Genomic DNA, 14717 nt, shown 5'->3' on the forward strand with positions numbered 1-14717 from the left:
TTCTGTAATTTCCGTTCAGAATCTCAACCTTTTCCCTTCCTATGTTGTTGGTTCCAATGACCTCCTGCTGGCCCCTCTCCCCCGTGAGAACATTCTGCACCCTCTCTGAGACATCCTTGAACCTGGCACCAGGGATGCAACACACCATTCTGCTTTTTCACTGCTGGCCACAGAAACATCTGTCTGTACCTCTGACTAGAGAACTCCCTTATACAATTGATCTCTTGAACCCAACGTACCCCTCATTGCATAAGAGTCAGTCTCAATACCAGAAACTTGGCTGTTCATGCTGCGTTCCCCTGAGAATCCATCATCCCTTACATTTTCCAAAACAGCATACCTGTTTGAAATGGGTATAGCCACAGAAGGCTCCTGCACTAGCTGCCTCCCTCTCATACCTTTCCTGGAGTTAACCCATCTATGTGACTGTATCTGAGTCTTTCCCCCCTTCCTATAACTGTCATCCATTACATACTGTTGCTGTTGCAAATTCCTCATTGCTTCTAACTGCCTCTCCAACCGATCCATTCGATCTGATAAGATTCATAGCCAACAGCATTTATGGTAGATATAATCCATAGTAACCCTTAAATTCTCTTTGAACTCCCACATCTGACAAGAAGCGCATTTCACTCTATTAAAGGCCATTATTGCTCCTTCATAATCTACAGACCCAGAAATTAATACCATCTTATTCCTTTACAATTAATAGTTATGGCTTATATTTTATGTTTAATCAAAAGACATATCTCCAAAAATATATAATCAAGATAGAACCACTCTTCACACTACTGGAGATTCCCTGTAGGCCACACTTAAAACAACGATTAACTTATCTGATTCTGTGCTGTGAACTTCACCCAACAGTTCCTCCAAGATCAGTTGTGAATTTCACTGTTTGTTAATTTTCCCAGATGCACTCCGATGTCCAACGATACATGAATTCAAACAACAAAGGCAGTAACTGTGCAGATTCACTCTCTCCTGCAATGACCTCACCAGGTACTTCATTTGTATGTTTTCCTCCCTTTTAAAACTGCTGTTGTTTTGACTTTGTTTTCCAAAAGTTCCAAAACAATGCAACAGCATATGAAACAGTAATTGCTGCTCCTGGAATTTGAGGAAATCACCTTCCAGCACCTAAAATATCTCAATAAAGGAGCAGCTGTTACAGTCAGAAATTTTTCCCGTCCTCCATCTTGGATTACCCAGAATCATGCTCTTTTCCTGGAACAACTCGCCAATCAGTGGATATTCACAGAAAGACCTGAATCCTTTGCAGCAGTGCCAACTTTGAAAGGCCAATGGGCATCTGGACACTCACTGGCAATCCAATGTTGTCCCTCACCAACGACATCATGGCACAGCAGCCTTGAAGTCATGTTGCCAGGTTACATGGCCAACATTTCCTTGTACATACAACCTCATTGTCTCACACTGGTCACTGGTTAACCATCATACCACATGCTTTAACAATCTGTACCTAGATCCCATCTGAACAGTATCTAATTCAGAAATAACCTGTCCCATTGCCTACTGTAGCCCTGCCATTTGTCATTGGCTGAACAGAAACATTACATACAGGCAAATAATTGAACAAATCCAAACATGATGTTTTATTTCCAGAAAGCAAAAAGTGAATGCAAATAAAACCAATAGAGACCAATGTTCACCCTGACAATGCAAACCAGATTGGTGCATCATGACCAATAAATCTTTTACACTTCACAATGGTCTGCTACACCAGCTCTCATTGATGAGAAATGGGTGTCAAAGTGGTTCTCGCTGGCTTGTAACGCCTGATGCAGCTCAGCTCTGTCATAGACAAGGACAGCTTCTTCCTCTCCAATGCCCTTATCCTCCTCCATGGAAGATTGATCCATTCCCCCTCCCCCAGCACCTCTGCATCCAGAATATTGCCTAACTACCTGCTCCAATTGTGCAGAGGACAGTGCACCAAGATAATGCAGCACACTCTGTCTGCACTGCACTACATGGTTCCCCAGTCCAAGCAGTGAAAGCACACCTGCAACAGCCACATCATTTGCTCCACCATGGTTTTGGTTAAGACATGGGCAGTATTGTATCTGCACTGTGCATCGGTCAGTGGGTTGTATAATGGTATCATGAGCCATGGTCATAATTGAGAGCTCTTGTCCCTAGCCTTAAAAGACATCTGTACCTTCAAACACAAAAGGAATAAGAGATTGCTCAAGGATATAGCAACCATGGCTGCTTCCAGGGTAGTGGGCACACCCCCTCAGGAAATGATAACAGTGATCACAAATCACCTGGACATTAATGGAATGGAACCTCTTCCTGCTGGTGAATCTGCAGAGTTGTGATACAGCCCTCACAGTGCCACATGGTGTAGTTCACCTGGCAGCACCTTGGGTAACCCAGCCATGTTCCTAAATCTAGGCTGTAGCAGTGGCCTCACCTTACAGAAACAAAGTGACCCTTGCAAAAGTGGCAGCAGTGACTGTCCTGATGGATTGTGGGTGCACAACTGAGATCCCACAGGTCAGCTGTCACTCCCTGGAAGGAGCCAATAGCTTAGAAGTTCAGAGTGGCTATCAATTTCACAGGCGCCTGGAGAGAGTGGCCTCCCACTCCGCAGCCTTTAGGTCCTACTCCAGCATTCAGTATAGTTCCATTACAGTGTCCCGAGATATAAGAGGCCTGCCTCAAAACTGCATCCTGCTCATTCCCAGGAGATGGAATATGAACTGACTGCAACTGGAGAATGACAACATTGCAAATTAAAAGTAGCTGGGGTTTGCAAACGGCTGCTTCATGCATTTGTTGCTTCAATCTCTTTGTGTCCAACCGAGATGGGTCCTGTGCTTTCATCTGTCAAAGTGACCCAGCACCACTCATCCAAAAACTTTGGGCATGGCCTAGCCACTCTCTAGTTGCACTTTGCATCTAGAGAATGGAACATGATGGAAGGGACTGGGAGGTGATGGCTTAGTGGTATTATCACTAGACTGTTAATCTCATGACCCAGGTACTGTTCTGGGGAACTGGGTTTGAATCCTCCCAAGGCAGATGGTGTAATTTGAATTCAATAAAAAGAAATCTACAACTAAGAGTCTAATGATACCCAAGAATTCATTGCCAATTATCAGAAAAACACATCTGGTTCACAAGTGTTCTATAGGGTAGGCAGCTGCCAACCTTACCTAGTCTGGCCTACATCTGCATCCAGACCCACAGCAATGTGGTTGACTCTTAACAGCCCTCTAGGCAGCTACAGTGAGCAATATATACTGGCCTAGCCTGTGACACCCTCATCCTGTGAATTTAAAAGAATGAAGCTCTCTGTAGATATAAGACCATAAGACATAGGAGTGGAAGTAAGGCCATTCGGCCCATTGAGTTCACTCCGCCATTCAATCATGGCTGATTGGCATTTCAACTCCACTTACCAGCGTTCTCCCCGTAGTCCTTAATTCCTCGAGACAACAAGAATCTATCAATCTCGGCCTTGAAGACATTTAGCGTCCCGGCCTCCACTGCACTCCGTGGCAATGAATTCCACAGGCCCACCACTCTCTGGCTGAAGAAATGTCTCCGCATTTCTGTTCTGAATTGATCCCCTCTAATTCTAAGGCTGTGTCCACGGGTCCTAGTTTCCTCACCTAACGGAAACAATTTCCTAGCGTCCACCTTTTCCAAGCCATGTATTATCTTGTACGTCTCTATTAAGTCTCCCCTCAATCTTCTAAACTCCAACGAATACAATCCAAGTATCCTCAGCCGTTCCTCATATGTTAGACCTGCCATTCCAGGGATCATCCGCGTGAATCTCCACTGGACACGCTCCAGTGCCAGTATGTCCTTCCTGAGGTGTGGGGACCAAAACTGGACACAGTACTCCAAATGGGGCCTAACCAGAGCTTTATAGAGTCTCAGTAGCACATCTCTGCTTTTATATTCCAACCCTCTTGAGATAAGAGACAACATTGCATTCGCTTTCTTAATCACGGACTCAACCTGCATGTTTACCTTTAGAGAATCCTCGACTAGCACTCCCAGATCCCTTTGTGCTTTGGCTTTACTAATTTTCTCACCATTTAGAAAGTAGTCTATGCTTTTATTCTTTTTGCCAAAGTGCAAGACCTCGCACTTGCTCACGTTAAATTCCATCAGCCATTTCCTGGACCACTCTCCCAACCTGTCTAGATCCTTCTGTAGCCTCCCCACTTCCTCAGTACTACCTGCCTGTCCACCTAACTTCGTATCATCAGCACTGGGCCACCCGTCACAATACCACCCTCAAGCCTCCATGTCACTACCCAGACAGCCTATATCTACCCATTTCCCCAGTGTGGACAACCACCAGATTGATCTTCACTCCTAGCTGTCTCCTGAACCCCAGCATTGCACCTTAATCCTTTACATTCTGCCTGCGGAGGTCTTAATGGTGGTTACTGTCACTAACCCCTCCACCTCTATCCCACCATACCTTCTGATGCTGCTCCACATACCCTTGCATCTCGAATTCCTTGTCACCATCCTTGTTGCTACCTCTTCAAATTTTTCAGTTTTGCAAGCCCCCACCTCAAGCCTCAACTCCCCTACCCCATTTGGCACGGACACCCTGTTCCCTGTACAGGCTCCCTTCTATCCCTTCTGAATGATTGATGGACAGACCCCCCAAGACCGTATTCACCCTGACCACAGATTGAATTCGATGAGCATCCCCTGGATATGACTGAGCATTTGTGTTTGAAGTTTCAAGACTGACAACATTTGATTCCCCTGCCTGCTTGCAATGGTTTCACAGGATTGACCATTGCTCACTCTCCAAACTGTACTGGGACAGATACTGCCCATGAGTGTTCCAAGTGAATACTGACTGTGGCTATGACTTATGGCACTGGGACCCCTGACCAATAGCACTGACTGATCTCAGGACTAGACCCCATCATTTTCTTGAATGCCCATTTGGTTGTATACAGTGTTTGCTATGCAGGCAGTTGGCACATGCAGTAAGGGTTAGATTGATGTCTTAGTATGTCGTATATCAAAGAACAGGTATTCCCTACCCGATGGACAGATCTCTAATAACAAACATGAAAATCAGACTTGGTGTCTACAGAAACTAATCAGACTAAAGAGCACATCAATGATAGCCTTTAGCTCTAGCTGAAGCTCGGGTGACTAATTGGCAAGGTATGGAAGGTCTGAGCATGCAGGTAGGTGCTGAGTCAATGAGCACTAGGAGAGTTAGTGAGCTGCTCTGAGACGCAGCTTAGTCCACTCCTTGACCAGGGTGCCTGACATAGGGTGTTAAATGACCCTTCGGTGACCTTTTAAAACAAGTTGCTGACGCGCCCTGCAATGAGAGTCCGTGCTTCCTAAGTGGTCTGCTCATTTATTGGAGAGGTGCCACGATGGTTGTGAGGAGTTGGCAAATTCTGGATGCCAGTGTATGTGGAAAAGGGATGCATGCAGCTGGTGCCAGTAGGTTATACTTTAAGATGCAGGGTGATCGTAACCAACACGGATGTCCTCTGGAGTAAGCTGCGAGCTGACTCCACCAGGTACTCATTCTAGTTTCCTTGTTGAGAATCGTCAACATCGAGCTGGTTTGGCATGTTTGGCAAGATAGGAAGCTGGATATTGTTGAGGAGAGTAGGCCCATTAACAGCGTATTTAACAAACAATAATCTGCTTTGATTGGTATCCTGTTACTGCTGCTGATGCCCTTGACATCGAGATGGGCCTCACCAGACTTCTCATTCAATTCTGCCACTAAGCTCGCCATAGCTGCTCAGGCACGAATAAGACTCCACCTAAGGTGTACAATGTGGCACAGTAACATAATAAAAAAAAGACTTTGGTGTATTCACGTAAAATAACAGTTTCACTGCATCTCTGGAATATTCCTTATACCTCCAGTCTCTTGTGTTTGAGGTACTGAGGTGTATCTTGTTGGAATTACTACTTTTGCAATATCTTCAGCATAGCATGCTATCATTACAAACCATGCCTCTGCTTCTTTTATTTGTTAGGTGATCAACTATAACTTTTCTCCATTAATTTTACTTTGGCCTAGCTAAACCTGAGTGTTTTCCCAGTTCCAATTGTGCCCCAACACCGGGTGATTCTAATCTGGGAGGTGGGGTGATGCAAAAATTGCAAAATACTAAGGTAACTCAAAAAAGGGCCCTAAAAAAAGTGAAAAAAGCATTGAATTGGCTGATGTTAAAGGGCTACCTGTACATAGTTGAGACAGATTTCTGTTTGCTGGATTTAAAATAAGGGTTAATTAGGTCTGATTTACATGGATTTTTTTTTGCTGTGGTGATGTATCCACATAACCATCAATAGAGAAAAGAGAGAAACCAAATTTAACAGAATGGAATTAGTATAATAATGGCTATGGATGAACTACACATGATGTGAATAATACATAGATGTAGTAATTGATTTTAATGTGACATAAAAAACATTGAATTGTGGAAATATAATGTGAATCACAATCATAAAAAATATTAAAAGTATTTTCACAAACCTGATTGCAGTAAACAAGTTGACGTTTGCATTATAGACAGTAAAATCTATAAAGACAGCTCTGCTTCCACTATCAAGCCAAAGTTTTGACTTAAGTTGTTTAATCTTCCCAGCAGTGGCAACTTTATCCCTTGTCAATTCAAAAATGTATCCTCCATTGCCATATGTACCAAGTCTACCCCAGTGCCACAGCTCAAACTCATTATTAGGAGCACGATATTCCCATCTGTTCATATTTTCAAGAAAAAAAGACAGAATAACAGATTCAATAAAACCTCCGAAGAAATTCACCTCCTCAGTGATTGGGGTGCTCAAATTGTCAGTTTCTGATCAATATTAAATTCCCAGAATGTTGGTTGTTGTAGATTCAGCAATGAGAATGTCATGAAATGACATGGGGCAATGATTAGATTATCTCATATTGAAGATTGTCATTGTCAAGCACTTGTGTTATTTAGGCAAAACTGAGGACTGCAGGTGTTGGAGATCAGAGTCCAGATTAGAGTGGTGCTGGAAAAGCACAGCACGTCAGGCAGCATTCAAGGAGCAGGAAAATCGACGTTTCGGACAAATTCCTAATGAAGGGCTTTTGCCTGAAATGTTGATTTTCCTGCTCCTAGGATGCTGTCTGGCCTGTTGTGCTTTTCCAGCACCACTCTAATTTTGACTTGCGTTATTTGCCAATTGTCAGCCCAAACCTGGATATTGGCCAGGTCTTGCTGCACTTTTTGGGCATAAATTGTTTCAGTTTCTGAGGACTAAAAATGGTTTTGACTATTGTGCAATCATTAATGAACATCACCATTTCTGACCTTATGATGGATGGAAAATCCTCGATAAAGCAGCTGAAGATAGTTGAGGCTAGGATATAACCCTGAGAAACTGGCGCAGTGATTTCCCAGTGCTGAGATGACTGACCTCCAACAACCACAACTATTTTTCTTTGTGGTAGGTGTGATTTCAAACAGGTGGGAGTTTTCTCTCAATCCAGTTGACTCTAATTTTACTAAAGTATGATGCCAAATTGGTGATTATGGCCTTGATGTTAAGGACAGTCACTTTGACGTCATTTCTGGAACTCTTTTATCTCCTATGTTTAGAATACATAGAGTGGTCCTGGAAGAACTCAAATGAACGTCAGTGAGCAAGCTATTACTTTGCAAGTGTCTCCTGATGACACTGTCTATGACTCTTTTCCAACACTTCGCTGATGATCAAGAGTAGATCCATAGGGGCCAGGTTTGAATTTATCCTCCTTTTGTGCAGGGGACATACCCGGGTAATTTCCATATTATCAGGTAGAAGCTAGTGGGGTATGGCCAGTTTTGGAGCTTCAGTCTTTATGACTATGGCCAGAATGTTTTCAAGGTCCACTCCCTTTGTGCCTTCAGCTATGTCTCGATATCACATGAAGTGAATGTGTGAAGACTAGCATCTGTGATGTGAGGTATCTCAGGATGGATCACCCACTTGGCACATCTAGTGAAGAGGGATGTCAGGAAGGAGTGGCACAGCACCTGTCAGTGCTTGTGGGAACAGCATGCTTAGAATGCCAAGGGCCATCAAGGAAGTGAGGCTTTCATTGTTGTCATGACAGTAATCTAAGAGGGGGCTATGGAAATTGGTCTGTATAATGACAGAATAGCCTGTTACTGAGGGAAAGGCAGATGTGAATACTATATAAATTGAGCAAAGTCATGGTTGTGTACCACATTCCCAGGACCATGTGCTGGGTGTGGTCTTTAATTTTATTGAAAGTTCCTGACAAAGGAAGAAAACAGAACTGGATTGAACAACCAGTTATTTCAATTAAACCATGTTACTCCACCAGATGCAGCAACAGAACAGGAATAGACCAGAGCTCCTGCTATACTGGAAAACTCACAGGATGCACTACCATCTCAAGATACTGTGCCATTTCATACCAACACAACCTTCACCAGCACAGATGTTGCTGTTGGAGGCAAACACATCAAAAGCTGTATTAAATTGGCACATGGGAATGTTTTATCATGTTAAAGACACTAGACAAATAAATACTGTTGTTGTTGCTGTACAACAGACTCTAAATAAATTTAAGTTTTGATTTTAAAGTTACAAAAACAAAATCTATCAAAATGACTTTAGAAACGTATAGCTGAAAAAAGAGAACTTACTCTGATCCACTTCTAGGGCCAAATGGTGATTGATCCTCATTTCCAAATGTATAAGCATCATAACAATCTTTAAACATCTTCTGAAAATATTCATGAATTGAACAACTATTGTTGCGCACTCTTATCTGTCGAATTTGAGGGTGTCCTAAAAGGATATTCTCATAATATATGTAGTTCTCGCCTTGATACAAAGGCTGGCCATTGTACCATTCTTTCCAGTAAAGACTATCCAGGAGTGGTCCCTCTGTATACTGAAAATAGCAATTTTATGAAGTCTATAATTAATGCATAAAAATCATTTTCACCTTTAGTTTTTCTCCCCCTCTTATTTTGCTACACAGATTGTTACTGAACAGTACATTCCAATTTGGAGAAAGTGAGGACTGCAGATGCTGGAGATCAGAGTTGGAAGGGATGGTGCTGGAAAAGCACAGCTGGTCAGGCAGCATCCAAGGAACAGAAGAGTTGATGTTTTGAGCATCAACTCGTCATCAGGAACGAGGGGAGGGCCCAAGGCGGCTGAGCGATAATTGGGAGTGGGGGTGGTGGGACTGGGAGGAAGGTAGCTGGGAATGTGACAGGTAGATGAAGCTGGGGGATGATGTTGATAGGTCAGAGTGGAGGGTGAAGTGGATAGATGGGAAGGAAGGTGGACAGGTGGGACATTTCAAGAGGGCGATGCCGAGTTGGGGGGAGGGGAAATGAATAACCTGGTGAAATTGTGACCTATATACATTTAGAAGCAAATTGACTTATTAGCAATGAACAGCATGTTTTCGTATAGGGGATGTCATACCTCACTAATGTGATTGAGTCTTTTTTGAGGAGGTGATAAAGATTAGAGTCCCTACAGTGTGGAAACAGGCCCTTTGGCCCATCAAGTCCACACCGACCCTCCAAAGAGTAACCCACCCAGACCCATTCCCCTACCCCACAATTACCCCTGACTAATGCACCATAACACGATGCGTAATTTAGTGTGGCCAATTCACATAACCTGCACATTTTTGGACTGTGGGAGGAAACCATAGCACCCAGAGGAAACCCACACAGACATGGGGAGAATGTACAAACTCCACACAGACAGTGGCCCGAGGCTGGAATCAAACCCAGGTCCCTGGTTCTGTAAGGCAGCATTGCTAACCAATGAGCCACCATGCTGCCTCAATGACTGATAAAGAAAAAGTGGATGATTTGGTCTATATTGACTTCAGTAAAGCCTTTATCAAGGTCCCTCATGGCAGACTGGTACAAAAGGTTAAGTTACATGGTATCAGGGGCAAGCTGGCAAGATAGATATAGAAGTGGCTCAGCTATAGAGGGAGCAGTGGAAGGATGTTTTTCGGATTGGAGGTCTGTGACTAGTGGTGTTTCACAGGGATCAGTGCTGGGCTCTCTGCTGTTCATGGTCTACATAAATGATTTGGAGGAAATTGTAGTTGGTCTAATTAGTAAGTTTGCAGACGATACAAAGATTAGTGGGCTTACAAACAGTGAGGAGGATTGTCAGGAGATAAAACAGGATGTAGATCAGTTGGAGGCACAGACAGAAAAACGGCAGATGGAGTTTAATCTGGACAAAGGTGAGGTGATGCATTTTGGAAGGTCAAGTACAGCTGGAAACTATACAGCAAATAGCAGAATATTGATAAGCATTTAGATCTAGGTGTGCAGGCTCACAGATCACTGAAGAGGGCAGCACAGGTAGATAAGGCATTAAAACAAAGGGCTATGGCATGCTTGCCTTTATTGGAAGGTGCATTGAATATAAGGATAGACAAGTTATGCTGCATAATTAGACCACACTTAGAATATTGCATACAGTTCTGGTCACCACACTACCAGAAGGATTTGGATGCTTTGGAGAGGGTACAGAAAAGGTTGACCAGGATGGTGCCTGGTATGGAGGATTTTAGCTATGAAGAAAGGTTGGATGGACTGGGTTTGTTTTCATTGGAATGTAGGTGGTTGAGGGGCGACCTGATAGAAGTTTGTAAAACTGTGAATGGCATGGATAGAGTGGAAAGTATGAGGCTTTTTCTCAAGGTGGAGGGGTCAATTACTGGGGGACACAGATTCAAGGTGTCACAGGGGTGGGGGAGGTGCAGAGTTTAGAAGAGATGTGTGAAGCACATGTTTTCACACAAAGGGCGGTGAATGCCTGGAATGTGTTGCCAGAGGTGGCAGTGGAAACAAACACAACACCTGGACAAATACATAAATAAGAAGAGAATAGAGGGATACAGGTCCTGTAAATGAAGATAATTTTAGTATGGAAGGGCAAAATGTGTTGATGCAGGCTTAGAAGGCCAAAGGACCTGTTCCTGTGCTGTTCTTTGGTTTATGTCGGAACTTCTTGAAAAAGCTAGTAAAGCAGAAATAAGGAATATTTGCAACAGCATTTGGGACTGATGGGTACATAAGAGTAGCGAGGTACATTAAGTGGTAAGTCACTTGAGTCATTAAGAATTCAACTGCAACTAAAGCAGCGTGAAATTGAACTTAAAATAATTGAACTTGAGGAAAAGGAGAGTGAAAGAACATTTAAGAGGCTGGAACTAGAGATTCAGATTGAGCAAATCATTAAGAGAAGACATTAAGAAAGATAACACCGGCTGAAAAGGCTGCACTTAGGTGCATTAGAAGACGCTGATCAGAAAAACCCTGGTCATATTTAGGGCAGCACGGTGGCACAGTGGTTAGCACTGCTGCCTCACAGCGCCAGGGACCTGGGTTCAATTCCCGCCTCAGGCGACTGACTGTGTGGAGTTTGCACATTCTCCCCGTGTCTGCGTGGGTTTCCTCCGGGTGCTCCGGTTTCCTCCCACAGTCCAAAGATGTGCGGGTCAGGTGAATTGGCCATGCTAAATTGCCCGAAGTGTTAGGTAAGGGGTATATGTAGGGGTATGGGTGGGTTGCGCTTCGGCGGGTCGGTGTGGACTTGTTGGGCCGAAGGGCCTGTTTCCACACTGTAAGTAATCTAATCTAAGTAAAAAAATAATCTAAAGTCCAGTAAAGAAATGTTAGAACTTGGACAAGCTGTACCAACATTTGAGGCAAAGGATGTGGAGTCATTCTTCATGTCTCTTTTGGTAGCAAAACAAATGAAATAGCTGAAGGCAAACAGGTCCATGCAGAGGAAGTTGACAGTTAAAGCTCATGAGGTTTGTGTATCAGTCAGAAGAGTTTTTGATAACTTATGATGCTGTAAATAAAAAGTCTAATCTGGGTATATATAAGTTAGTTTCTGAAGCATCCCAGATTTTTCTTTCAAGCCACTGCCCCAAGATAACTTCAGGCTTTGTGAGAAAATATTCTGGGATTTACATATTAATCAATAGAAACCTGCACCTCCATTTTAACTGAGACTTAATAGCCATCCAGGCTTGTTCAATAAATACGCAAACATCATCTGACCTTTTGATCTTTTACTTATAAATTCTGTGTCCAATGTTTTCTCTCTCTCTCTCTCTCGAGCTGGCTGAGGAAGGAGTGGGAGCTATGAAAGCTTGCGGTTTCAAATCAACCTGTTGGACTATAAGTTGGTGTCATGTGATTTTTGACTTTTACGTTACAGAATGTTGGGTGTACTCAGGTATATTTCATTGAAAGTGTTAAATTTAAGTTTTTCAAAGATTCCTATTTTAAAAATGAATGATAATTTTAGTAGGGTCCTCATTCATTATTATTTTGCCAAGAAATTCTGGCAAATAATGATTACTTAGAGTAAGCAAGATTAACGCGAATACTTTGTCTTCCAACTGTTTCCCATTTAACGAGAAATGAAACATGATAATACAGCATTCTTTGAAGTTTTGTGAAGACTTCTCACCACACTCATGAATATTCCCAAGGCGATTTCCAAATACTGCTTTATGACTGTCTATTAATGCCTCAGGTGCGACAGTAGGGTCAAACCAAACCAAGTTTCCCCAAATTAAATTTGTCCTATTTGCCTGTACTTAGCCCATATCTCTCTCAATTGTTCCTATTCAGTTACCTGTCCAAATGTCTTTTAAATGTTTTAACTGTATCTGCAATAACCACTAGCTCTGGCAGTTCATTCCACATAGAAACCACCTTATGTATGAAAAAGTTGCTCCTTGGAACCCTTTTAAATCTTCCTCTTCTCACCTTAAAATTATGCTGTCTACATTTGGACTCCTCAACCCTAGGGTAAAAAAACTTTGCTATTCACTTTATCTGTGCCCCCCTATGATTATATAAATCTGTATTAGGTCACCCCATAACCTCTGACAGTGAAACAGTTTTGCCAGTGATGGGATGTGGGGCTGGTGGAGATCTGATTCAAGTAGTTTATGTTCCTCATGCATTTCTACATTTTAGAAAAACACTAAAATAGATAGTTTCCATGTAATCAGCAAAGACTTTGTTCAATAAACACTCCTCCAAGGCTTGCTATCTCCTTTAACCATGTCTACTTTTCTCAATTGAGATAACCCAAGACTCTTACTTCTTCCATTTCGCAATGGACTATTAATGTACCAGTAGAAGATCATGTTAGAAGTATGTATCTTATTTAGGATTACTTGATACCTCCCAGAAGTTCTCTATATTTCTTATTGTTTTGAAGTTTATGCCATTGATAAAGGATTTTGTTTCCAGGAAGAGTTCAGACATAACTTTGGTGAAGAAATACATGTTGGTATTGACCATTCCAAAGGTTACTGCAAAAGAAAGGAAGCTGAAAAGATGTATTTGATATCACTAGCAATGAATCATGCTGTACATCTCTACGACTCTATGCATACATTGTGTATAGAAGCCTGAATTCCTACACTTTAATGCGAGCAGCAAAATTTAGTAACGCTTTTAATCTGTCTTGTGGCTCACATACTGAAAAATCAACATAATATCTTTATCTTAAGGCAATAAATTAACTTTGAAATTCAAGTTTCAGATGATCATTAGAATCTACAGTGTGGAAACAGACCCTTTGGCCCAACAAGTCCGCACTGACCCTCCGAAGAGTCTCCCACCCAAACCCATTACTCTATATTTATCCTTGACTCATGTACCTAACCGACACACCCCTGAACACTATGGATAATTTAGCATGGCCAATTCACCTAACCTGCACATCTTTGGACTATGGGAGGAAACCGGAGCACCCGGAGGAAACCCACGCTGATACGGGGAGAATGTGCAAACTCGATGCAGACAGTTGCCTGAGGCTAGAATCGAACCTGGTCCCTGGCGCTGTGAGGCAGCAATGCTAACCACTGAGCCACCGTGCCACCCATCATGATAATTTCTCAGAGCATATTTCCTCATCATATGTATTTCATTTGTAAATTTTATTTGATTTTAAAACTGTTTATTTTTGTGATTTTGCTTAGTAACAGCATAGGATTGAATCCACAATTAGTGGAAGTAATCTGGTAAACCTTTACCCCATTGCTTGTCATGCTTTTAAGTTTTTTAAGACCTATTTTTGTGCTGAGCCATTTCAGTATCTAAAACTAAATGATGTTTTACCAATTTTAATGATACTTCAAAACAACCACTGTTAAACGTAAAAGTTATTCAATTCTCCTTTTAACCAATATTATTGATTAAAAAAATGATTTACTAAAACACTTAAAAAGTGATTTACTCAAGCTTTTCAGTGCTGGAGACCTCCTAATCTACTTTGGGACAACCCTGATCCAATTCTGATCAATTATCCTATGTTGAGTACTTAAGTACTCAAAGGAATTCACAGAAATGAATGCAGCCTTACCCCTTTTCCGGGGCTGACTCCGAAAAGAAACTCTTTGTAGCATCTCAAAAGGGAAGGAATGGATTTGAAGGGGATGAAAATGATAGAACAGATTGAACCTTTTAAAAGTGCAAGCCACACTGATATTGCTATAGTCTTCCTTAGGAAAGCACATTGCCTGGCACAACATGATAAAACTGTACAAAGCAGGTTCATCTATTGTTGAATCATCTATTGCTGCTTGTTCTAGTGACATTTAATAAAACACAACAGTTTTCCTATTAGATTCTAGCAGATCCAGCATAGAAAAAATT

General features: G+C 42.2%; 1 protein-coding gene across 1 annotated transcript in view; it reads right to left on the bottom strand.

The window, feature by feature from the left end:
* Positions 1-14717, bottom strand: part of LOC132823073 (polycystin-2-like protein 1) — a 59820-nt gene that overhangs the window by 41722 nt on the left and 3381 nt on the right. Inside the window, exons 3-5 of the mRNA XM_060836614.1 lie at positions 13239-13369; positions 8682-8932; positions 6527-6751 (exon numbers count right to left, since the gene is read on the bottom strand). Of these exons, the coding sequence (XP_060692597.1) occupies positions 6527-6751; positions 8682-8932; positions 13239-13369 (607 nt within the window). The remainder of the gene's footprint in view (positions 1-6526; positions 6752-8681; positions 8933-13238; positions 13370-14717) is intronic.

Source organism: Hemiscyllium ocellatum, chromosome 16 (assembly GCF_020745735.1).
Source record: "Hemiscyllium ocellatum isolate sHemOce1 chromosome 16, sHemOce1.pat.X.cur, whole genome shotgun sequence".
In the NCBI taxonomy this organism is placed as follows: Eukaryota; Metazoa; Chordata; class Chondrichthyes; order Orectolobiformes; family Hemiscylliidae; genus Hemiscyllium; species Hemiscyllium ocellatum.